Genomic DNA, 26118 nt, shown 5'->3' on the forward strand with positions numbered 1-26118 from the left:
GAGCATCCTTCCACATCATGGTCCGAAGATAAACACCATACACAGTCGTCATGTGGATCCGTGATGGACATATGCTTTCCACATTCACGACAGGGCTTGAACCCCGATTTCTTTGTCGACATTTTCACGAAAAAATGGACAGGGGAGGAACGAGGAGTCCCCCGCCAGCCGCGACAGGGCGAGATAGGCCCTCCGCCGACCCCTGTGGCGCCGCCAGGGCCAGCAGTCGCCGGCCCCGTCGCGGCGTCACCTCAGCCTCGGACAAAGCCGCCGCTTGTCCCGAGGACCGAGAGGGGCTCGGGGGTGCGACCCGAGCCCCGGCGACCTCCCGCGGTACCACAGGGACTCCCACGGGAGTTTGCAGCGAAGCTGAGGCGCCGTGGTCCGAAGGAGGGACCCCCGAATGGCCACACCCCAACAGCACCACATCCTCCGAGCCTGGATCCGAATCAGTCGGCGCAGGAGCCGCCGCGGAGGGCCCTGCACACTACAAGGGATCCGCTGACGTCCCAGGAGGGGAAGGAGGAGGAGGAGAAGCCAGCGAGGCCTGCAAAGCCGCCGCATATGTCTCCATATGGGCTCTGATCGCCCCCACCCCGGGAAACGGCAGATAAGGGGACGACACGCGGGCCGCACCACCCGCGGTGAGCCCACGCCCCCGACAGGCCGGAATCCGATCCTCGGGGACAAACTGCGACATTTACCAATAGGTGATCGGTGCTCTTGCGACCTGGGGGAAGATCGAAGTCGGCGAGGGAAGCGGCGGGTCTGAGTACCCTCCATCGGGGCCGGGCGAGGTGTCGACGCCGACCTGGACACACGAGCCGAAAGAAGCTTCATCCAGCGCTCCCACCAGGACTTCGGCTTCATCTGCTGGTATGCCTCACAATCGTGGTGCTCCCCCAAACACCACATACAGATGGGGTGAGGATCCGACGCCACCATGAAGCGGCCACACGACGAGAAAGTTTTAAAGCCCAAACACGCAGCAATAGCGTAAGGGAAAGGCCTAAACAGGCCCAGAGCACAAACCGGATCCGCTTTGCACGCGGAAAAGGGAAAAACTGACGTAGGCGCGCCGGGGTGGGACTTATGTGACCTCGCTAACGTCATGTGCGCGGACGACGCCTTGGCGAAGTCGCAGGATGCCGCCCCCCCAGGGCGCAGGGATGCTGGTCAAAAAAGGTTTCCGGATCCAGTCTCACGCCTGGGCATAATTCTACATGAAGGAATCTGCGGCTAGTAGTCTCTATCAGATGACACACGCGGTGCGGGTTCGTCACCGACATCAAGCAATGACAGTCCCCGCAAGACTTGAAGCCGGGCATCCCTACTGCACCAAGAGTCGATCGACTCGAAAATAGATACAAAAAGGCCTCGAAAAACTCATTCAAAAAATGACTGGGGGTAGCGCTCTCTCCGGATCTGCGCTTGCTGGCGCGAAATAAGAAAGAACTGAAGCCAGCGCGCGAGGGTGGCGTCTAAGTAGCTGCCACGACGTCATCTCGGCGACCACGACACCAACGACAGACGCGGAGCCGCACGTCGCCATCTTCCGACGCGCAGGGGTACTGCTGACGAAAACCTTCCGCATCCAGTCTGACGCCTGGGGGTAATCCTAAGGTAAGGAATCTATCACTACGTTTTTCTTTCAGATGCTTAACACACCCTCTGGATAAGCCTAACTGCTCACCCACACTACCACAAAGAGAGCTGTTAGTACTTACCTAATTTAGCCTCTGCTATACTTCTGGGGACTCCCTGGACTCTGTGCACACTGTACCTCATTTTGGTATAGTATATACAGAGCCAGCCTCCTATAAGGCTTCAAACTGATTGAAAAATAATCCTCCATTTAAGTTTGGGAAGGAAGTACCATTTAAAGTAAGAAATAGACTGGGAAAGCTACAGATCAGTAGCCCCCCCACAAGGGCTGAGAGAACAAGATAAGAAAACCGCAACAGACAAATGGGATCTTCTCAGACCAAAAAAGTGCCAGATTCTCTTTCAGAATAGAACATTATAATCGAGGGGGGTGAGGCCTCGCTAAAGAGAGATGAGGACATATTCCACAGTGGATATCCTAGGATGTGGGTCTGTTTCGCTGGGCTACCCATTAACAGCTGAAAACTATACTCCCAGAATATGCAAGGAGCTGAGGAACTCCCGTGTAGGGGGATGAATCACCATAGTAAAACATCCTCTAGAGGCCAAACTGCAGCATCTCCGATCTGGCTAAAAGAGAAGTGGATCAGACCATATCGGTTTAGGTGTGTGGGATCGGAGCAGCACTCACCACAAGTAAGCAACCACTTATGAGGAAGACCTGATGAGGATTTGCATTAGAGAAGAAAAGTTGTAGGTGAGGTCAAGACTTTAAGATTTGGCCCTGTTGTGGCAAGTCAGGCTCTACTGCTCTAACATGAGATGATGGGTGCTCCCAAGTATATGGAAGGCATCCACATGCACGTGGAGAAGTTTCCTTTTTGCCTGCTCAGCACCCAGCCCTGGCATCCTTTACTTGATTGCCACTGACTGACAAATAATCTAGGCAGGAGCAGTCAGAAACCAGGGTAGAGAGAAATGTCCATCTTATAAAGGGCACAGACGGGTTGCACAGTGAGCTCTGTGGATTCAGTTGACAATCTTCAAAGGCAACATATTGAAGTGGAGAATGACATCAACTCCCCCACTATATAGGAAGCCTGTATTTGGCTCACTGCTCTTCAAAATTAGATGTGAGATAATAAAAAGAACGGGAATGTGCAAAGTACACCACCCTCTTCTTCAAGTCCAGCATAATGAAATAAAATCAAAGAATGAAGGAGCCCCTGAGAAGGATCCCATTCAAGACAAGTGATCCTGTGCTGAAGACATTATCAAGAAATACAACAGCAAGTTACAGAAAATAGAGACCCACTTACAAGCTGGACACCCAACTTACATTAATGTATTAAAACCTTGGATGGAGGCTCTGGAAATGGAATGGGAAGCTAGAAAGAGTTGTTGCATCCATTTGTTCTGTGCCAGAAGTACTAATTAATGAAAAGAAAGTACTGCCCTTGTGGATGGAACTGAAATACAATTATGAAAGGACAAAGCCAATAACAGCAATTATATTTTCTCCAAATGTTGAAGGGACAGACTGCAGGACATTCTTTGCCAAAATGGCCCATAAAGGCACGTCTGACTGATCCAGAGAATGGTCATCCGAGGATTTAAAGAGCAAACAATCATCGGATAACAGAAAGAACGGGGACAAACCTACATTAAATGCTTCATAAAGCTGCTGGACTAGGTGGGAGATACAAAAGGATTGATCGGAAAGTAGGAGTATAGGAAAGAGGGTTTCTGTTGCAGTAACCCCCCACTTTTTCCCAGACTACTGATGCACTTTTACTTGGTGTGCCCTGGTGTAAGAAACTGGCTCTATATATACTACACCAAAATGAGGTATAGTGTGTATAGAGTCCAAGTGTCTCCAGAGGTAGGCAGAGGTTAAAGTTAGATAGAACCTTACTCTCTAATAGTGGTAGCTTGGTCGAGCAGTAAGGCAGTATCAGAGGACATTGTTAAGCATTTGATGTACACACTCAGTCAGCAAATGAATTCACACACTCAAGAGCTGAACTCTAGGCCAATTGTGTTTGTATAAAAATATACTGTTGTTTATTTTTAGAGCCAAGCAAGCCTGGTACAGGTAAGTATTAAATACTTTTCAGTAATAAGTTACTGGATATAGAATAGTTTGAAAATGCAATAGAAATTATACTTTGTTTGATTTACAGGGGAACAGTAGTATGCAACACTTAGCAAATACGGGTACATTGAAATTAATAGGCGTCTTCAGTAAATTGCAGGTAAATTACTTTTTACGTTACTTTTCTAACTCAGTGCTGGATACCTAGATTCAGCACTGGGACATTTCCTAGAAACAGGTAAGTAATTATGTTTTGCTTATTCACATGATTTTTTAAGAATGTTTTCAGTTTTCAGAACTCCACACTTAGAAACTTTTTGGAGCAGTACATTGAAATGAATTGGCTACTACAGTAAATTGCAGGTAAGTTACTTTTCACGTTACTTTTCTAACTCAGTGCTGGATACCTAGATTCAGCACTGGGACATTTCCTGCAAACAGGTAAGTAAACACGTTTTGGTTATTTGTGCGATTTTTAAAGAATATTTTTAGGTAGCAAAACTCCACACTAAAAAACTTTTTGGAGAAAAAGTGTCAATGTTATCCTATGGAAGGAAAACAGGTTAACGGTTTACAGGTAAGTAAACGGCTGTGGGAGTTAAGGTTCTGGGGTTAGACTCAGGGGTCTCCCAGGGTCAGTGATGCACTGTTGTTGCACCCTCAGCGGCACTAGGGCGGCTGGGTGCAGAGGTTTGAGGCCCAATGTTATCCAATGGGGGATAGGGGGCCTCCGGTTGGTGGCTGCTCACGAGCAGGCCACTGGGTTGAGGGAGCAAAGCTTCTAGGGTTTAGGTCAGGGCAAATGGGGAAACAAAGAAGCACAACAGATGCACCCTCAGCGGCACTGAGGCGGTCGGGTGCAGAGTGCTGTTTCGACGTCTGGCGCCCTATTGTTTAAAATGGAGAACCTCCGGTTTGCAAAAGCACTGCAGGCAGGGAGATGAAGGACTTCTGGGTGCGACCACCACTTCGAGAGGTAAGTTGTGAAGTTAGGGGTTAGTTAGGCACGGTCGGTTTGGGCACCGTGTAAATGACAATGCCTATTATTTTTCTGTTTTCAAAACCAACACAAAAATAAAAGGCATTATCATTTACAATGCCAATAGCTCAAACTCTTGTAAATGCGGGACCTATTGCATTGCAAATGCTTGTTAATGCTTGTTATGTTCTGAATCCTAGGTACAGCCATACATTAGAACTGATAAATACACGAGTGTCCTGGTACTACGTCAGCAAAGTGAGCAATAACACCAACCACGGAGCATTGTACTGTTGTAGTGAAGTGATTTCTCTCACCTCAGAGTGGCCACTCTCGTGGCAGTAAAGGAGGAGTGCGGTACCTGAAAGCAGTGCAGGCCGAATGCAGTCACAGCAGACAGGGAATTGCATGGTGCTTGCCGTTACGGCGTTGCAGACAGTCACAGCACTTGTGTCCTGGAACTACGTCAAATAGTGAGCACTAACACCAACCACTGAGCATTGTACTGTGGGCGGCCGGCTGTGGTATGATCCTACAATGGACCCAACCCCTCTGGCTTGCTGTGATTTACTGTGCTGCTGGTACATCACACTGGCAATTATGAGGAACCACGGCATGGGGCTTAGCTCAGCACGCATGCACTTGCCTTTATTTTCCTTTATAGACATTAGCTCCTGCTGTAGGCCCAGGGCCGGAGGACTGGCCTCAGTCTGTGGTCACGTGGATCTGGAGGCGGAGAGTCTCTGCAGTTTATAACATCAGCGCTGCAAGTACGCACCAGGCCCAGCGCAACTTTTGGAGTCGGCACTGGCAGTGAATGTATTTTGAAATATTTGAAGCATACTGTCCATGCACTCCACAGCTTATGGCCTACACCTCAGACCTGTTCTACCAGGCCGCCCACCCTGGGGCCCAGGAGCTAAGTTATCGGCCTTACCACCCACCATGAATTATTTCCGAGCTGCCAGCCTTCTTAAGGCCACTGGGTGAGGGAGACTGCACTGCTCTATCCCGCCCCTGGCACGCTTTTATGCAGTGAGGAGAACTGGGTATGTGGCTGAGAGCATCACTCTTTAGAAATCACATTGTTGTTGCTGTCCCACACTGTTTTAAGGTGTTTAATGGTGTTGATTTGTAAAGCTCACAAACCCAGTTCTATTGTTACAAAATATTCACAATTGTGGTGACCGTACCTCACGATCAGCCCCCTCACACCACTCTCAAGATAGGCCCACTCACACCACTGACGCCATGGGGAAGGCTTACCCCACTCATGATCAGCCCACTCACACCACTCAAGATAGGCCCACTCACAGCACTGACGCCATGGGGGATTCTCACACCACTGCTGAGATGGGGAAGACTTGCGCAACTCATGATGGGCCCTCACTTACATCACTAACTGGAAACAAATCGGCTCCACTGGGATTATTTAGGGGTATGCAAAAAAATAAAAACTTTCTTGTCCTACATTGAGTAAATCAGAATGCTCTCAACGCAGGCGCAAGAAAGATTCTCTCTGAATGTGGGAGGGCTCGAGACACTGTACATAATATTACAAACATATCAAGCAACTTAGGCAATATCGATCACACTTCAGTTGCAATGTGCAAATAGAAATTCGGACAATATCGACCCCATGGATGTATTCAGACTGGAGAAGCAGCAAAAATAAACCCAATTAGCTCATACAAACTCTGGCATTGTGCGCTGTGTGGTGTCTGATGGTGCTTATAACCTGTTACGATTCAAACTCGCATGCTCTTCAGAGGAATATACCGAGGCCATGAACAGTTTAATGACTGAATGAAGACTTGGTAAGGACCAGGGAAGAGGAGCCCGTCCTCAGAATGCTTTAAATGATGCATCTGTCATTGGTCTCGCATCATATTTGTTTCCAGAAGACTGCAGATAGGTTTAGTCCTGAAGAAGGCAGCGAAGGTCGCATCAGAGTCACTTGTTCCCCCTGGGCATAATCCATCCATACCAAGAGCTATATGTGTTGTAAGGCACACATGTGGGTTCTGCGTCTTCTCAGGAAAGTCTTAGGGGTTCAACCGATTCACTTTTCGAATTGACACTTTCAGACGCAATCGAAACGGCAGATGGACTTTTCTTCCATCACACAATATGACGTCACTTGTCTCAGTTATTCAAAGGTTAAATCACAACTTTCAGATTACAGGATAATGCATCACAGCTATAACATTTCAGAATGTGGCAAGGTGGGGTCATTGAATTACAGGAGGCAAGATTCACGTCATCAGGTGATAAACATGACAAAACAATCACTTAATAGCAGTGTTTACCATGTCTGTTATGATAGGAAGGCGCACCACACATCAGATTACAAGAAGACATAGCCCTGGTATTGGATTGCATTTATATTTTATGGTTTTCAGTCCTTTATCGTGTATAGTTATACAACCACTGAGGAACCAAATACAGATATTTTAAATAAAGAAACTGTTCCGAGCGCAGGCGGGGTTTTCAAGGTTATTGTATTAAGGGATGTTACATAATGGCTGTCCAGGCTCAGGCCATGGGGTGGCTACTGTCCAACTGTAGGAGGCAACATCATTTGTGTCACCAGTTGATGGGACCACTACGAATGACAAGAATTATGTAACTACGAATGACGAGAATTATGTCGCTATCAGTTTACCGGAAGTGACATCACTGCTAGCAGATTGTAATTTATAAACAATTACATTGCTACTATTCGACTGCAGTAGAGGGGTGACATCACAGCGATCAGATACCAGGAATAGACTCCACTTTTGCCCAATCACAGGAATGGACAGCACCGATTTCTGGCTCAAGAAGTGACGTCACTGGTGCAGTGTACCTACTTGCTCGTTTAATTGACGGTTTTATAATGTGCTGAAAAGACAACGCCTTCCACATGGCCGAAACGGGAACTATAAATTAAAACACAAACACGGGCTGCAGTCATTGGGCCGGAGCAGCTGGGGGACGGCTTTTACGTTAAAGCAAAACAAATGTTGTCTACCTCTGTTAAACCAGAGACCTCTCCTTTCGCCAGTGGCCTGCTGATGGATGGGGTTAGACTTTGGCATCCGACGCTGACAGCCCTTTTAAACAAGCGCGGTGAACGTGGTTCGGCCGGAGCAACTTCGGGACGGCTTTCACGTTAAAGCAAAATAAATGCAGAGTCCCGCGAGTGGTGCGAGCGCGTCCGTGTCTGAATGAGTACGCGTGCACATGTTTTGTCTGTCTCTGAAGACCTAACAAGCCCGCGAGCAAAAGAGACGCCGTGCGGTGCGCGTGCACATCTGCTGTCCGGCCCCAAACTGACATCACCAGAGAAGAGACGGCGTGAGCGTGCACATCGCCTGTCCAGGCACGCACATGTCCTGTGCCCCTTCGCCCACCAAAACGACAACAATAGTCTTGCCAAGGCGAGCAACGCATGCACTGCGTCGCTAGGCGAGACCTAAAAAGTAAGGGGGCGTTTTAGTGGATTACTCAGATGTCTGAACGGGACTGGTGTCATTATGTGATCATTATTTTAAATGTTGCCCTCCCCCAACAGTTGATAATCTGTAAAATAGACAAAGTTATCCTGGGACACAAAACTAAAGGGTTGCCATTAAGATACGTTCTCAAATGTCACAACCTAACGGAAAGAAGCAGAGGTTCAATGAGTTAAACTATGCAAATGACAGCATTCATGATAACTAGAAATGTCAAAATGAGAACATTAAAATTATGTGTTTTCACTTACTGACTTTGTAGGGACAGATGGATACTTTTTTGTGAGGCCTCTTGAGCTGCTTTAGGATTCCAGCAACAGCAGCAATAGCCATCTAGATGACAACAAAATTAATGTTTATCCTTCAGTAACTAATACAACCATGTCTTCATTTGACACCCTAGAACAATTCTCAACAGGAACATTTGCAGAATGCTTTCATAACATCCCTCACATTAAATGATGGGAGGTAATAGGCAGAGAAAGTTAAATAAAGTTAGAATTAATCAAAATGAATGTGTCACTGCTTGAGTAAGAAAGCTGGTGAATAGGAATTTCAAATAGTCAAAGTTGTGGGCAAAAAATTGTGGGATAAGTGAATTCTGTGACAGATGTGGGTTAGAACATATTCTAGGCAAGGAGCACTGTAATAGCCTACACATTGGGAGACAATCAAAATGTCATAGAATAAAAGATAAATTACTTAGTTTTGGTATCCTTCTTTTTGATGGATACATAGATTTCAGTAGATTTCTTTTATGAATCTCTTCTGCGGTGAGCCTGGATTCTAATTTTATATTGTAGCAATAACTGCTCTAAAGCACCAGGAAGTGCTTTGTGACTCCATGCATGAAAGTGAAGTAACAGGTCCATTTCAGAAGCCACAAAAACCAGTGACCTTTAATTCTGTCATTTGTCGGGGCCTGACAGAGATTCAAGATAGTATATGGCGGAGCCAAGTAAAACTAAATCATACAAAACAAACTAAATAACCTATTAACTTTCCCAACGAGAGGAGGTTGAAGGAATCTGCAGGAACCTACATATGCATCATTAAGAATGTTATAGAAGGCAGGCAAGTTATTCTTCTCATCAATACTTGTTCCAGTGTATTCCTTATGTTATCCATTCCCAAAGTTATTTTTGCATGAAGGTGGTGGGTTGAGGTCAAATTGTTATAATCCATCAGAAGAAAGCTTAACAATCTAACACTCACAAATTCGGATTTTATTCTAACCAGAGTCAAATTAGTAGCATTTAGAGAAAGACTGCTGAGAGGCTGAAATAAACAGGCGTACATATCCCGGAGCAGCGTTGAAGTTGTATCAAGTGAGTTCTAAGCCACTTCCCTACAAGTCCATAACATTGTTTGTCAAACAAAGAAAGAGACACATTGAAATTATTTTTCTTTTTTTATTTCAATGTCTTTATTGAGTTATGAAACATAAACCACAAGCGAATGAGAAGTAACTAAGAACAAGTTACTTATCTTAAAAAGCTCCTTTTCTGGTAGAGAATCTGATAGCAGATTCCTCACCCTTTGAATATACCCAGGCGTCAGACTGGATTCTGAAACTTTTACTTAGCAATTCCCTCCTGGACTGATAGGTAGCATTGTGCAGTGTTGTTCTACCTCATGCCAATCCGCCCCACACGGATGTGATGTGGGAAACAGTATATATACCCTACCGATATGTGGATTTTATGCCATGTTGGTAATGCCGACTGGCACTGCGCTACCTGCTCTCAAGTGCCTAATATAACAGCCCTACAGTAGACGAGATGCCCATGGCGAAGTGGGGAAGGAAGAAGGGGTACAGGGGGCAACACTTGATTTTAAAAAACAGCTATCACCGTGGGACAAACACCGGTGTCCAGAGTGTGTTAGTGTTTGCTCTGCTTGATAGGTCAGCAAAGCCACCTGCTTGCCTAGCGTCTGTTTCTTTTTGTACTACGGTTGTACTAAAAGAAATGGAGCCTTAGAAACCAGTGATAGATAATGTGCAGAATTTAAATATTGGCATCTTGTTCCATATATCCTGTGTGAGTCCATCCGTACAGAATGGGAAGGGTAGATGAGAAGAACAAGTTACTTACCTTCGGTAACGATGTATCTGTAAGAAACATTAGTTAGTTAGATTCCTCACCTTAGAATATCCCCAGGCGTCAGACTGGATCCGGAAGATTTTTCGTCAGCAATACCCCTTGCGCGTCGCTAGGCGTCGTCTGCGGCTCCGCGTCCGTCGTCGGCGTCGTGCGCCGGAATGACGGCGTCGGAGTACTTAGACGCCACCCTCGCGCGCTGACGTCAGTTCTTGTACATAGCTTTCCGCGCCAGGAACGCAGAGCCATGCAAAGACCGACACTGGTGCCAAAAATAAAATCTAGGGGCCTGAAAAGGATAACCTTAACCCTAGATGTCAGTTCGCAGAACGGGGAGGATGGGTGGGTCGGTGAGGAATCTAACTAACTAATGTTTCTTACAGATTGAATATGCTACTTACCAGTATGCATCTGTTCTTGGCATGTAGGGCTGCTGACATTCATATCTGTGCATGGATCGCCGCCTAGTGTTGGGTCCGGATGCTTGCACGTTGTTGTCCTGGAAGAGTCTTCGAAGTATCCTTGGATAGGTGACTCCTCCCCTGGACTACAGTGCGCATGGGCATCCTCTCCATCCTCAGATTGTTTTTCGCCATTGTGGCAGTGATGGAGTAGATACAGAAAGTGATGACCATGCTTGCAGTAATTCTGAGAGCTGCAGCTGCGACAGGCGCCGGGGAGGAGGGAGGGCGATATGAATGTCAGCAGCCCTACATGCCAAGAACAGATGCATACTGGTAAGTAGCATATTCAGTTCGAGGCATGTGGGCTGCTGAATTCATATCTGTGCATAGAATAAATAGCAGTGCCCTCTATTGGCGGCGGCTACCCGTGCCAGCTGCAGCGGTCTGAAAAAGTGTTTTGAGAACAGCCTGTCCTACAGCTGCCTGCTGTTTTGACTGCACATCTACGCAATAGTGTTTTGTAAATGTGTGTGTAGTGGACCATGTGGCTGCTCTGCATATATCATGCAGGGGAATATTTCCTAGGAAGGCCATAGAAGCCCCTAACTTACGTGTTGAGTGGGCTCGTGGTGGAATAGTTAATGTGCGTTTTGCCTTTTGATAACAGATTTGAATACACTTAACTATCCATCTGGCTATCCCTGCTTTGGAGATGGCGTTACCTTTGTGGTGTGGGGCAAAGGCAACGAACAGTTGTTTTGTCTTCCTGAAGGGTTTAGTCCTGTCGATGTAGTACATGAGGGCCCTCCGTACATCTAGTGTATGTAGTGCCCTTTCTGCAACAGTTTGTGGGTTTTGGAAGAAAACGGGCAGTTCAATAGTCTGATTCATGTGGAACTGCGATATTACTTTGGGCATGAATTTGGGGTTGGTACGTAGTACGACCCTGTTGGCGTGAACCTGTATAAATGGCTCTTGAACGGTTAGTGCCTGGAGTTCACTAACTCTTCTTAAAGAAGTGATCGCTACTAGGAAAGCTACTTTCCAGGTAAGGAATTGAATCTTGCATGAGTGTAGAGGTTCAAAGGGTGGACCCATCAGGCGTGTGAGGACCAAGTTGAGGTTCCACATAGGAGCCGGTGGGTGGCTAGGTGGAATGACTCGTTTGAGTCCTTCCAAGAATGCTTTGATGGCAGGCACTCTGAATAGAGAGAGGTGCTGCCTGGTTTGCAGATAGGCTGATATTGCGGTCAAATGGACACGTATAGATGTGTACGCCAGATTGCATCGGTATAGGTGTAAGAGGTAACAGATGATGTTTTGGATGGATGCGTCCAGCGGGTTAATGTCATTATTACCGCAATAAATGACGAACCTTTTCCATTTGGCTGCATAGCAAGCTCTGGTAGTGGGTCTCCTGGCCTCCTTGATGATGTCCATACAGTCAGGTGGCAGGTTGAGATAGCCAAACTCTAGGACTTCAGGAGCCAGATCGCCAGGTTCAGCTGTTGCGGATCTGGGTGCTGAATCTCTCCATGGTTCTGCGTCAAATGTGCGGGTTTGATCCGCAGCCTTTGATGCGGCACCACGGAAAGTTCGAGGAAGGTGGTGTACCACGGCTGGCGTGCCCACGTGGGAGCAACTAGGACGAGTGTCAGGGAGTGTTGACGGAGTTTGCGAGCCACCAGCGGTATCAACGGCGCTGGGGGAAAAGCGTACGCAAATCTGCCGGACCAGTTCATCCATATCGCATTGCCCTGCGATTGCGGATGTGGGAATCTGGCGGCGAAGCTTTGGCATTTTGCGTTTTCGCTTGTCGCGAATAGGTCTATCTCTGGATGACCCCACTGCTGGAAGTACGGTTGGAGTACTGATGGGTGTAACTCCCACTCGTGCATCTGGTGGCTGTGTCTGCTGAGCAGATCCGCCATCTGGTTGTCCTTGCCAGGGAGGTGTTCCGCCATGAGGAACATGTTCCTCTGAATGGCCCACTTCCACATGCTCTGAGCCAGATGAGACAACTGTGGAGAGTGTGTTCCTCCCTGTTTCTGTATGTAGTACATTGCGGTCATGTTGTCCGTCCGGATCAACACGACCTTGTTGCATAGATGTACTTTGAATGCCTTCATGGCTAGGAAGATTGCCATCAGTTCCAGAAGGTTGATGTGCATCTTCTTTTGTTGTGATGTCCATAGTCCCTGCACTGTGTAGTGGAGTACATGAGCTCCCCATCCCTGGAGAGACGCGTCCGCTGTCAGTACTATCTGTGGGACAGGCTCTTGGAATGGTCGGCCCTTGCAAAGGTTTTGTGGATTCCACCAATGCAGAGAGTTGTATGCCCGACCGCTCACCAACACTAGGTCTTTCAACTGTCCTTGAGCCTGATTCCACTGACGTGCTAGGCACTCCTGAAGCGGGCGCATATGTAACCTCGCGTGTGGGACTATGAAGATGCAGGAGGCCATCATGCCTATCAACTGCATAAGCACTCGCGCTGGAAGTGAGTGATTGGGTTTGAACTTGGAGATCAGCAGTTGTATGCTGTTGATCCTCACTAAATTTGGCTGAGCTGTGGCCGCCAGAGTGTCTATAGTCGCACCTAGGTACTGTTGTACGTGTGCGGGCTGGAGATGGGACTTTGGGTAATTTAGTGAGAATCCCAGACTGTGAAGAAGGTGAATGGTGCGGGACATGTGGCTTGCACATTGCTGGGCTGACCTCGCTTGAACGAGCCAGTCGTCTAGGTAGGGGTAGACGTGTATATGCTGCCTCCGTAGATGTGCTGCCACTGTAGCTAGGCACTTCGTGAAAACCCTGGGCGCTGTTGTCACGCCGAAGGGAAGGACTTTGAACTGATAGTGCTGCCCTTGAACAGTGAACCGGAGGTATTTTTTGTGTGAGGGGTGGATGGGTATGTGAAAGTACGCATCCTTGAGGTCCAGTGTGGCTAGGAAGTCTCCCTGCTTGAGAAGCGGAAGGACTTGCTGTAGAGTGAGCATGTGAAAGTGCTCTGAAAGAATGTACTGGTTCAGGGGTCTCAGGTCTAATATAGGTCTGAGCGACCCGTCCTTTTTTGGAATTAAGAAGTAGAGGGAGTACACCCCCGTACCCTGCTCGTGGATGGGTACGACCTCTATAGCGCCTTTTAGGAGCATACTTTGCACCTCTTGCTGTAAGAGCGTTAAGTGCTCTGAGGACATAGGACGGTTTCTTGGTGGGATGGTGGGTGGAGTGGAGGTTAACTCTAGACAGTAACCGTATTTTACAATATCTTTGACCCACCTGTCCGTGGTGATGGAGTTCCACGTGGACAGGAACCTTTGTAGCCTTCCCCCGACAGGTGTTATGTGGTCGGGAGGAAGGGAGAGGGCGTCACTGCTTGTTCTTGGGGGAGGACCTGGTGTTGCCGTAGCCACGTCCTCTGCCCTTTGTACTGGAGCCACGATATCCACCTCGGGTGTTTTTATCGTAGGTGGTCTGTGTATTGCCTTTGTTATACGTTTGTTGTGACCCCTGTCCTCTACCCGCTCCCTTGTTTCCGGGGCGACGAAAGGAGCCGCTCCGAAAGGACTGAGTTTGGAGGGCGCCCATGGACTTTGCAGTGTCCGTGTCCTTTTTTATCTTCTCGAGGGTGGTGTCCACCTCCGGCCCGAATAAGTAGTCTGGGTTGACGGGCTGGTTGAGTATATTGTTTTGTACCTCAGGCTTGAATCCTGAGATTCGTAGCCAGGCATGTCGTCGCAGCATGACACTTGTGTTTATGGCCCTGGCAGCCGTGTCTGCAGCATCTAGTGCACATTTGATGGAAGCATTTGTGAGTAGCTGTCCCTCTCTGATAAGGATTTCTGCACCTTCTTTGTAGGGGTCAGGGAGGTGTTGAAGTAGTTGCTCCAGTGTGTCATAGTGCGCTCTATCGTAGCGAGCGAGGAGCGCTTGAGTGTTGGCTATGCGCCATATGTTGGCAGCTTGGGCGGCAACTCGCTTGCCGGAGGTCTCTAACACCTTGGACTCTTTGTCCGGGGGAGGAGCGTCACCTGTCGTTTGCGAGTGTGCCCTCTTGCGAGCATTCGCTACGACGATGGAGTCGAGTGGTAATTGGCCTCTGATGTAAGTAGGATCCCCAGGTGCTGATCTGTATTTCTTATCAATCCTGGGGTTTATCACTCGTGCCCTGGTGGGTTCCTTGAAAATGTCCTTGGCTGGTTTGAGGACCCCCTTCAACATTGGCAGAGTCTTTACGTGTCTTTCTGAGGATGCAAAAGTGTCCATTAGAAAGTCATCTTCGATGGTATCAGAGTGAAGCTGTACCCCATGGTTATTTGCAGCACGTTCAATAAGAGCGTTGAACGCCGCAGTATCCTCCGTGGGAGATGTTTTTGCCCCATAGAGTTGTGGGTCCTGTGCATCGAGAGGTGCACTGGGGTCTGCAGGGTCGCCCCAAGTGTGATCAGGGTCCTGCTGGTCATCAGGGTCTGTGTCTCCATGGTAGGGGACTTGGTCATCCATGTAGTCCTCCAATGCATCCGTGTCGGAGCGTGTGGGGGAGAACCTGTGTGGATCCTGGTAGGATGAATGGAAAGGTTCATAAAGGAGAGGTTCTGATTCTACAGGCAGCTTCCTTTTTAGTGGGATCCTGAAAGGGTCCAATGGCGGTTCCGAAGTTATCCTTCGTTCGTGGAGAATCATCCTGCCAGTGTCGGCGTCGATGACACGTGACGGAGACGTCTCAGCAGGTGTAATCGTAGTCTGGGTGACCCGTGTCCTGAGTTGGAACATTTTCGGGATTGTTGACGGAGGCAAGCCGAAGGTAATGTTGGCTGGCACCGAAGATGCTGCCGGAGCTCCGATCGGACCGGAACCCGACGGGTCCTGGAGGGCAGCCGCGGTTTTGCTGCTTTGTGTCGCACCAGGTCGTACTTGGAGCGCCTTTGAGGTTTTGGCACCGGCCAGGTTCGTAGAGGCGGCCGTGGACTTTTTCGGCGCCGGTGGTTCGTCGAGTCGAGGTGCGGAGATCACCGTCGACGTCTTCGATACGTGAGGCTTTGGTGTCGTCGAGGGAGCGATGCGAGACGCAGCAGGCGGTGCGGCCCTCGGCGTCGGTGGCATTTGTGCCGGTAGCCGAGCAGGTTTGTCGGCACCGATGGCCTTTTTCCGTTTGTCGACTCCGACGTCGCCCGCTTCAAGTTCGGCACCGAAGTCTCTCTTGGTGCGGTCGGTGCCGAGGCGTTGCACTGGCGTCGAAGGCGTGGAAGGCCTCGATCCGACCAGCGCCACTTTCAGTTTCGGTTTCGTAGGAACCGGAGCAGCTTTCGGTTTCGGTTTTGCGGTAGGGAAACCAGCTGGTTTAAGCAGTAATGGCTGCCGCTGAACGTCCGAGGCCGGGCCCGAGGGCGGGGCCGAGGAACTGCGGGATGGGTCTCGGGTAAGGCCCGAAGGCGATCCCTCGACCGGAGCCATAGGCTGTGGCACTGGTGTTTCTTCGGTTAGAACAGGTAGGCCTTGTTCATCATTGGAGCTACTCTCTTCGGCCCCTAAGGCCTCCTCGTCGTCTCCTACCTCGGTGTCGTCTTCACCTCTGTGGAAGAGTGATTCGTCGACATCGTCCGATCCGGGTTCGTGTTCGGAAACGGGACTGGATGGCAAGACTTCTAACTCTTCGACGTCTTCGGCCTCGTCGAAGATGTCTGTCGGGGCCGGTGCCGCGTGCTGCGCCTCGAGTCTCGCCGCTCGTCGATTCCGTAGAGTCTTCTTGGAACGGAACCGGGCACAGGCCATGCATGTCGATTCGTCGTGGTCCGGCGAAAGGCATTTGTTGCACACCGGATGGACGTCGATGTGTGGGTACTTCGCATTGCATACCGGACACCTTTTGAACGGCGTCCTCGATTCCATCGTCGAAGTCGATGGACAGGTAAATGCGAAAAAAGTCGGTGCTGAAAGTTAGTAAACTAACAAGATTGTATCGAAACCCGATCGATAAACAGTACCGACGCGAACTAAAGGCCTTTTGGCCTCGACAAAATATTTTCCTAACTTGAGCTAAGATAGCACATCCGAACCGAATGGCGGAAAAAAACAATCTGAGGATGGAGAGGATGCCCATGCGCACTGTAGTCCAGGGGAGGAGTCACCTATCCAAGGATACTTCGAAGACTCTTCCAGGACAACAACGTGCAAGCATCCGGACCCAACACTAGGCGGCGATCTATGCACAGATATGAATTCAGCAGCCCACATGCCTCGAACACATCGTTACAGAAGGTAAGTAACTTGTTCATCAGATTCCACCCGACCCGGAGTCGAAGCCTTGGACGGCGCCGGTGATGGCGTCGGGGAACGAGCTGGAGTCCGCTTCGGCGAGGGAGACTTCGGAGGCTTATCAGAAGAAGGCGAAGGAGACAAGGCCTTGCTCTGACGTCGACGGGGCGAAGCCGACCTCGACCTCTTAGACTTCGAGGACCGACGCCGAGAAGAATGCTTCCTCTTCTTGTGGTGCTTCTTCGACTTCGACGACCTCGAGGTCGAAGACTCTCGCCTGGACTTCTCCTTTTTTCTCCCTCTCTTCTCCTCACCGATCTTCTTCATGAAGAGTTTGGTCTTCCTCTCCTTCAGCGCTTTAGGATTCATGCTCCTACAGCACCCGCACTCATCCACGTCATGATCAGAGGAAAGACACCATAAACAGTTCTGATGCGGATCCGTCATGGACATCAGGCCTCCGCACTCCCTACAGGGCTTAAAGCCCGACTTCCTCGTCGAAGACATACTGATTTTAACAAAAATACACCACTAGACTACAAAGTATCTAGAGAGCACTGGGAAAAAACCGTTGCGCGTCGACGGCGCGGAAAAAAGGGAACTGACGTCATCACGCCGACGTGGGCTTCTTATGGCTCCGATGACGTCGTACGGAGTCGCGTGCGGAGCCGATGCATTGTGACGTCGCCCACGTCGACGTGGAATGCTGGGGAAGAAAAGTTCCGTGGAATGCTGGCGCAGGGGATATTCACAAGGTGAGGAATCCACTGGCAGATGTATCCATCAGAAACATCGTTACAGAAGGTAAGTAACTTGTTCATCTGAAAGAAACACGTTAGTTAGATTCCTCACCTTAGAATAGATACCCAAGCAATACCATCCCCGGTGGTGGGTCTGCGAACCAAGATCACACCAGAAAGTCCTGGAGGACAGAACGGCCAAAGAAGCCATCCCTCCGGACTAGGCTGTCAAGGCAATAATGCCTGGCAAACGTGTGTAGCGAAGCCCACGTCGCCGCCTGACAGATTTCCTGCAAAGGGACACCCCGTCCCAAAGCAGTAGTAGCCGCTGTGGCCCGAGTAGAATGGGCGCGCAGCCCAACAGGAGGGTCCTTTTTTGCCAAGGAATAACAAATTTTGATGCACAAAACGACCCACCGAGAGATGGTCCGTTTGTGCACAGCTTTCCCCTTCTTAGCACCCACGTATCCAACGAAAAGTTGGTCGTCCACCCGGAACTGCTTTGTGCGGTCCAGATAAAAGGAGAGCGCACGTTTTGGGTCCAGACGGTGGAGCCTCTCTTCCTCTTTGGAGGAATGCGGAGGCGGAAAGAAGGTGGGCAAGGTGACAGACTGCCCAAGATGAAAGGGGGTCACCACTTTCGGAAGAAAGGAGGGACGAGGCCGAAGGACAACCTTGATCGGATGAACAGAGAGAAAAGGAGGCTTTGTGGATAAAGCCTGGAGCTCACTCATCCGTCTAGCCGAGGTGATGGCTACCAGAAAAGCAGTCTTAAGCGTCAGCAGACGAAGAGGACAATTATGAAGAGGCTCAAAGGGAGCGCACATCAGATATGTCAAGACCAGGTTCAAATCCCACTGAGGCATTACGAAAGGGACAGGAGGAAACATGTGAGTAATGCCTTTCAGAAAGCGGTGGTGGTGGCTGCGGCTACGCGACCGGTCCTTTGACCTCCTCCTGGACCGGGACCGTGAACTGCGCGGTGCCGAGTGTCGGAGCTCGAGAAGTTTACGGGACCGCTCCAGCCTAGCCTTCGAGGTCAAGGCCTGGCAGTCGATGCACGATTCCGCATCGTGGTCGGCCCCCAGGCAGTAAAAGCACCGGCGGTGGTGGTCCGTCACCGACATCAGTCGATGACAGGAGTCACAGGCTTTAAACCCGGGCATCCTACCGGCACCAGTTCGAATCGAGTAGACAAAAGAGTCCAAAAAGTTTTAGTCAAAAAGTGACTAAAGGGGTAGCTCTTTCCGGATCGGCGCTGTCTGGCGCGGAAAAAAGAAGAACTGACGTCAGCGCTCGAGGGCGGCGTCTAAGTACTCCGACGACGTCATCCCGGCTCACGACGCCGACGACGGATGCGGAGCCGCAGACAACGCCTAGCGACGCGCAAGGGGTATTACTGACGAAAAATCTTCCAGATCCAGTCTGACGCCTGGGGATATTCTAAGGTGAGGAATCTAACTAACGTGTTTCTTTCAGATATCTGCAGTTACATAGAGTCTCTACCAGAAAAGGCATTACCAAGGTAAGTAACTTGTTCTCCTCATAGAGACTTCTAACAGCTAATTCCTCACTTTAGAATACATGCCAAAGCAGTACCCTTCAGATGGTGGGTCTGTCGACTGGCTCAGACCAGGAAATCCTGTAGGACCGAACAGGTGAAACATCTGTCCTGCCAGACATGGGCTATTCAGGCTGTAGTGTTGAGCGAACGTGTGGCAAGACGCCCATGTAGCAGATGTACAAAATGGCACACCACACACTAGCGCTGTGGTAGTAGCCTTTGCTCTAGAAGACTGAGCACATAAGTGCACTGGAGGCTGCTTCTTGGCTAGCCCATAGCAGATCTAAATACAGAAGACAAATCATCTAGAGATGAGCCTCTTCTGCACCATCTTGCCCTTTTTTTTAGCTCCAGAGAAACAAATAAACAGCTGTTCATCTTGTCATAATTCCCAGGTACTCTTGATATAAAAATTGAGAGCCCTTTTAGAATTAAGGCAATGTAGTTTCTCTTCCCCCTTTGAGGCGTGACGTGGTGAACAAAAGGATGAAAAAGTGATGAATTCTTCTTCATGAAAAGGCGTGACTACCCTGGAAAGCAAAGCTGCCTTTGTGCGAAGGAAAAACTTGTTCAGAAAGGAAGCCCGCTGGTAAGATCGGAGGTTCACTTATCCGCCTTGCCGATGTCATGGCAATGAGGAACACACTTTTGAGACTAAGCAACCACAAAAAACAACTGTGCATAGGCTCGAAAGGCAAGCACATTAGATAAATCAAGACTAAGTTCAGATCTCATTGTGGCATTACAAATGGGACAGGTGGGAACATGTGGATCCAACCATTCAAGAAAGGCATCACAACAGGTGATTTGAAGAGAGGCAGTTGATTTGGTAAACGTAGAAAGGCTGAAGAACAAGTTACATACCTTCGGTAACGCTTTTTCTGGTGGATACAGTATCTGCCTGTGGATTCCTCACCTTGTGAATATCCCCTGCGCCAGCAACATTCGGAAACTTTTGTAGACGATGTCACAGAGACACGGCTCCGCTCGCGACTCCGCTGACATCACCGGCTCCATAAGAAGACCTCGTCGGCATGATGACGTCAGTTCCGCCCGTGCCTTCGAGGCACACGGACGGACTGACAGCAATATATACACAGTATACACAGCACATAATATACAAAGCAACACACACAGTGTGGAGAATAAGTAGAAAGGCAAAAGAAATAACACAATGCCTTTGACCGTAACAAAACACATTTTGAAACACCATTAATAGAATTGTAGGTATAGAAGGATGGACAACGGGGAGGCGGGTGGGTCAGTGAGGAATCCACAGGCAGATACTGTATCCACCAGAAAAAGCGTTACCGAAGGTAAGTAACTTGTTCTTCTGATGGATACATCTGCCACTGGATTCCTCACCTTGTGAATAGATTTCCAGAGCAGTCCCCACTCCCGGAGGAGGGTGACCACCCTTCTATACCAGAAAGTCCTGAAGGACGGAACAAGCAAAATGTCCGTCCCTCCTCACCTCGGTGTCTAAGCAATAATGTTTTGCGAAAGTGTGGAGGGAGGCCCAAGTTGCCGCCCTACAAATGTCCTCCACAGGAACACCCCTAGACAAAGCAGAAGTGGAAGGCTTTGCCCTGGTGGAATGAGCCCTTAAACCCTCTGGAGGTTCCTTACCAGCCAAAGAGTAGCATATCTTGATGCACAAGACAATCCATCTGGAAAGGGTGCGCTTGTGCACCGCTCGACCTTTCCTGCATCCAACAAAGCCCACAAATAGCTGGTCATCAACTCAAAAGTCTTTTGTCCTGTCCAGGTAGAAGCTCACCGCCCTCTTAGGGTCCAAGCGGTGAAGTCTCTCCTCCTCCTTGGAAGGGTGAGGGGGAGTGTAGGAGAGTAGGGTCTGCTTTCTTTGGTCACCCCCACTTTTTGCTTTTGCTTCACTGGTTTTCGACTTAGATGTGGCTGTGGGCCTGCTAATCAGACCCACAGCCCAGCTGTTCTCTCTCTAAATTCATACTATGTACTTTAGGTACATAACCCAATTGGTTAGGGTCACCTTATTGGCCCCTGTATAGTGTACCTTAGGTACCCAGGGCATAGGTGTACCCTAGGCCTACCAGGGGCTGCAGCATGTATTGTGCCACCCCTGGCCTGGCCTTCCATTATGACACAACTGGCTGGGGCAAGGTCGTGTAATCACTCCTTGCTTAGGTGTAGTATTCCTATACCTACCTTATATATAGACACATGTGTACCTATCAGCCACTCCTATGGCAGGCCTTAACAATCCTGGAGGCAGAGTGCTTGGTAACATGTGAGATGGTGCTCTAGCATGAGCTGAGCCTGTCTGCAGCTTTCGGAACCATGTCCTTATAGCTGTTCTATGATATAGCCTACCATATACTCTTAAAGTGCCTTATAATCTTAAACGGTTATGGTAACTATGGTTTGGCTTTATCGAAACATGTCGTGTAAGGTGTCTTACACTTTGGAATAATACCCCCATACCATTTCTGACCATGAGGATATTATTCCTCCCTACTAGAGGGAGAAGACATGTTGAAACCTACTTACCCGGTTAAAAGTTAACCAGAGCCCCAGCATCACAAAATGGATGCTACTGCCACAGACATGAGTCTGACCTCCTGCAGCTGGGAGCCCTCCCAGCCAAGGAGGCCTGGACAATAGGTTTCCTGCTTGGGGAGGTGCTAGCACCTCCCGGGACAGACTTTAGTGTATTGGGGCAGGGAGGGCTGAAAGGAATGAGACATGCCTGGGGCACACAAGGTGTCCCATGCATAGTCCAGTTCAAACCGGCGCTGGGGCACTCCAGCCCCAGCTCTGGCGTGAAACTGGACAAAGGAAAGGGGGTGTAGCCACCCCCCTTCCTGGTCCCACCCATAGGAGGGACCTTGCAGGTAGCCCAGCCCACTAAACCAGTATATCAGTAGGTAGCTGAGCCCTGCTAAATTAGATTAACCTGAATCTGCAACTTGAACAGAAACTCTGGACCTTCGACATTCGACCTCAGGAAGAAGACTGAAGAAATCTCCCTTGTGGCCAAGGAGTGACCACCCTGGGCAACCAGGCACCATCCAGCGACCGTTGCTTGCTTTGCGACTGATTCTTATGAGGAACGACTGCAGAGACTGACCAGCGCCGAGACTTCCAGACACCTCTGAACCAGATCCACATCTCCAGCGAAGCTGAGACCCGTGGAGGCGACGAGGGACGTGGGACCGGCGACCTGGGAAAAGTGGCTAGTACCTGACTAGCGCGACTTCCGAGGCTCCCTCGAGGCTGTGCTTGGGGAATTGAGAAGCCCCCATCCCGAGCACCATCTGCAAAGAAGATCAGCTCCCCACACTTCACGTGTACTGCGTGGGGCCCTTCTGCACCTGTGTTGCTCGACGTGTTGTCCGGTTGCTGGCCCGTTGGCTAGTAGCCTCTGCGACGACGAACCTTTACTTTCATCTTGCTGGTCCGGCTCCTCCAGACTGGCACCCGCTCCTCTGTGAAAGAGAAGCACCCCAGACCTTCCTGGTCTGCACCAGAAGCAAGTCCTCCATCCTGCGTGGGTTCCGCTTGCCAAGGCTTGTTGGGTCCTGACTCGACTTCGACGCCGCCGACAGCAAGAGCCTTCATGGGACAGCTCACCTCCTGGTCCTGGTCGTCCTCGACGCCTCCTGGTACCCGTGACTGCTGCGACAAGCTTCACCTCTTCACCTGCATCTTCACGACATCGCCTGGTTCCTTCCCGGCTCCTGGCTGGTGACCTAGACTCTGTCCCTTCTGCTTGCAGGTTCCTTCCTTCTTTATCCCCTCCTTGGGATCCACCGGACACTCTTCACTGACTGCCTGTCAGCAACTTTCCTTCAGGCATCCATAGAAGTCAACGACGAAACCCGACGCAAGTTCACACCTATGCACTCGCAGCCCGTGGGCTAGGTAACTTGAGTACTTCGGTGCTCACAAGGGTACTGACTATCCTAGGGTCTAGTTTCCGAGTCTCGACTTTCTAGCTATACCAGAAGTGTCCTAAAACTGTTCATTTCTAACTGCTAGTAATTCTATCGACTTTTACGCATTACACGTGAGTGTTTCCACTCTGCACCTGAATCCCGTGGGCCTCCCACTTCCTAACCTTTGGTAGTGTAGTGTAGCCCCAGCAATTCACTAGGCCTAGGCCTATCCTGTGTTCGTGACAGTGGTTCTTATACCACTTACTTAGTATATGGTTTGCGTGGCTCCTAGGGCCTAACTGTATTACTTACCTGTGTGACTTAATGTATGCTTAAATAAGACTGTGTTGTACTTACCTCGAATCTCATAAAGAGTGCTGAGAGTTTGACTAGAATAAATACATTCTATTTTTATATATATCTGTTGTGGTGTCCTTTCATTTGGTATTCAAGGGATTATATATGGTATAACAGCTGGCTTCACATGCCATTCAGAGTTTAGCCTAAGACTGCTCTTCTCCATGCTACCACTAGGATAGCTGGTCTATAAGGTTGACTTTACAACCAATCACCATAAGGGTTGTTTGGACTGATACAAGGTGTACACTAGAATTAGTGACATCATATATCAGGCCAACTTCTCACAGGGAGCATAGAAGGAAGGAAGGGTAATGGACTACCCCAGATGTAAAGGAGTTACCACCTTAGGCAAAAATACAGCCCTGGTCCTGAGTACCATCCTTTCAGCATGAATGGTCAAAAACGGGGGTTTTGAACTCAGAGCTTGAAGCTCACTTACCCTCCTTGCTGAGGTAATTGCAATAAGAAAAACCGTCTTAGAAGACAACAACCTCAAGGGACACTTGTGTAAGGGCTCGAAGGGAGAACCCATAAGATAAGTCAAGACAAGGTTTAAGTCCCATTGAGGCACAATAAAGGGAGTAGGAGGAAACCTGTTTGTGAGGCCCTTAAGAAAACGAAGAACAATATGTGATTTGAATAATGACGGCTGATCCGGCAAACAAAGGAAAGCCGACAAAGCCGATAAGTATCCCTTTACAGTGGTCACAGCAAAGCCTTGCTGAGCAAGAGAAAGGGCAAACTGCAGAATGTCAGATAAACGAGCCTTCAAAGGATCAATTGACTTCTCTCCACACCAGAGAACAAATTTAGACCACCTATAGGAATAGATAGATTTGGTGGAATGACGTCTGGCAGACAAAATTACATCTACCACATCAGGTGGGAGAGAAAAAGAATTCAGGTTGCCCCGTTCAATCTCCAGGCATGAAGGTGTAAGCTCTGGAGGTGGGGGTGTAGAACCTGCCCCTCTGATTGCGAGAGGAGGTCTGCCCTCAGAGGGAGATGGAGCGGAGGGCACGAGGAAAGGTGGTGAAGATCTGTGTACCACACCCTTCTTGGCCAATCCGGGGCAATCAATATGACTTGGGCCCGGTCTTGGCGAATCTTCCTCAGAACCCAAGGAATCAAGGGTATGGGAGGAAACGCGTAAAGGTGCCGTGAGCTCCAACTCAACTGAAACGAGTCCCCCAACGCTGCCTGCATCGGATACTGGAGACTGCAGAATGACGGGCAGTGAGCGTTCTCTTGAGTGGCGAATAGGTCCACCCGAGGAGTTCCCCACATTCGAAAGACGTGACGAACCACCTCCGGATGGAGCCTCCACTCGTGGTCGGCGGAGAACTGCCGACTGAGACTGTCTGCACGCACGTTCAGAACTCCGGCCAGATGATTTGCCATCAGACAAATCTGATGATCCTGAGCCCAGGACCATAGACGCAGGGCCTCTCTGCAGAGACAAAGAGACCCCACTCCTCCCTGTTTGTTGACATACCACATCGCAGTAGTGTTGTCCGTCAGGACTTGAACAGACTGACCGCGAAGGGAAGGGAGGAAGGTCTTGAGTGCCAAACGAATCGCCCGCAATTCCAGAAGGTTGATGTGAAGCAACCTTTCCTCTGGAGACCAAAGACCCTTGATCTCCAGATCCCCCAGATGAGCACCCCACCCTAAAGTGGATGCATCCGTAATCACTGTGGCCACCGATGGAGGTAGATGAAAGGGCTTTCCTTGAGACAGATTGCCCTCCACGCTCCACCAAGACAGATCCGCCGCAGCTTCTCTGGAGATCCTCACAGACTCCCTGAGATCTCCTTTGTGCTGATACCACTGCCTGCGGAGGCACCACTGGAGCGCCCTCATGTGCCAGCGTGCATGGTTGACCAACAGAATGCAGGAAGCAAACAGACCGAGCAGGCGAAGGACCTTCAGAACTGGAACGACCGCTCCATTGTAAAACAAAGGAATCATTTCCTGTATGTCGAGAATCCTTTGAGGAGGAGGGAATGCTCGACACACAGTAGTGTCCAGTACCGCACCTATGAACAGGTTGCGCTGAGAGGGCACCAGGTGAGATTTGGGCACATTTATCGAAAAACCCAATTTGAACAACAGCTGAGTTGTATCCTGCAGATGACGCAGCATCTTCTCTGGCGACTCCGCTTTGATCAACCAGTCGTCCAGATAGGGGAAAACTGAGATCCCCGACCTTCTGAGATGGGCTGCCACCACTGCCATCACCTTTGTGAAGACTCGGGGTGCAGTAGTAAGACCAAACGGAAGGGCCGCAAACTGATAATGTTGCGACCCTACCGTAAACCGGAGATACTTCCTGTGCGACTTCAGGATGGGGATGTGGAAATACGCATCCTGCAAATCGATCAACACCATCCAGTCCTCCTGATTCAGCGCTTGAAGAACCTGAGCAAGGGTGAGCATCTTGAACTTCTCTTGCTTTAGAAAAAGATTCAAGATTCTGAGGTCCAATATCGGACGCAATCTGCCGTCCTTCTTCGGAATCAGGAAATACTGGGAGTAGCATCCCTGACCCCTCTCCTGCTCTGGAACCACCTCTATCGCACCTTTCTGAAACAACT

At 49.5% G+C, this 26118-nt stretch overlaps 1 protein-coding gene across 2 annotated transcripts in view; it reads right to left on the reverse strand.

The window, feature by feature from the left end:
• The window catches only part of PSME4 (proteasome activator subunit 4), a 1714764-nt gene that overhangs the window by 915969 nt on the left and 772677 nt on the right, over window positions 1-26118 (reverse strand). For both annotated transcript variants that reach the window (XM_085612595.1, XM_085612594.1), the window contains one exon: window positions 8428-8509. In XM_085612595.1, the coding sequence (XP_085468721.1) occupies window positions 8428-8509 (82 nt within the window). The remainder of the gene's footprint in view (window positions 1-8427; window positions 8510-26118) is intronic.

This window comes from Triturus cristatus, chromosome 6 (genome assembly GCF_964204655.1).
Source record: "Triturus cristatus chromosome 6, aTriCri1.1, whole genome shotgun sequence".
Taxonomy (NCBI): domain Eukaryota; kingdom Metazoa; phylum Chordata; class Amphibia; order Caudata; family Salamandridae; genus Triturus; species Triturus cristatus.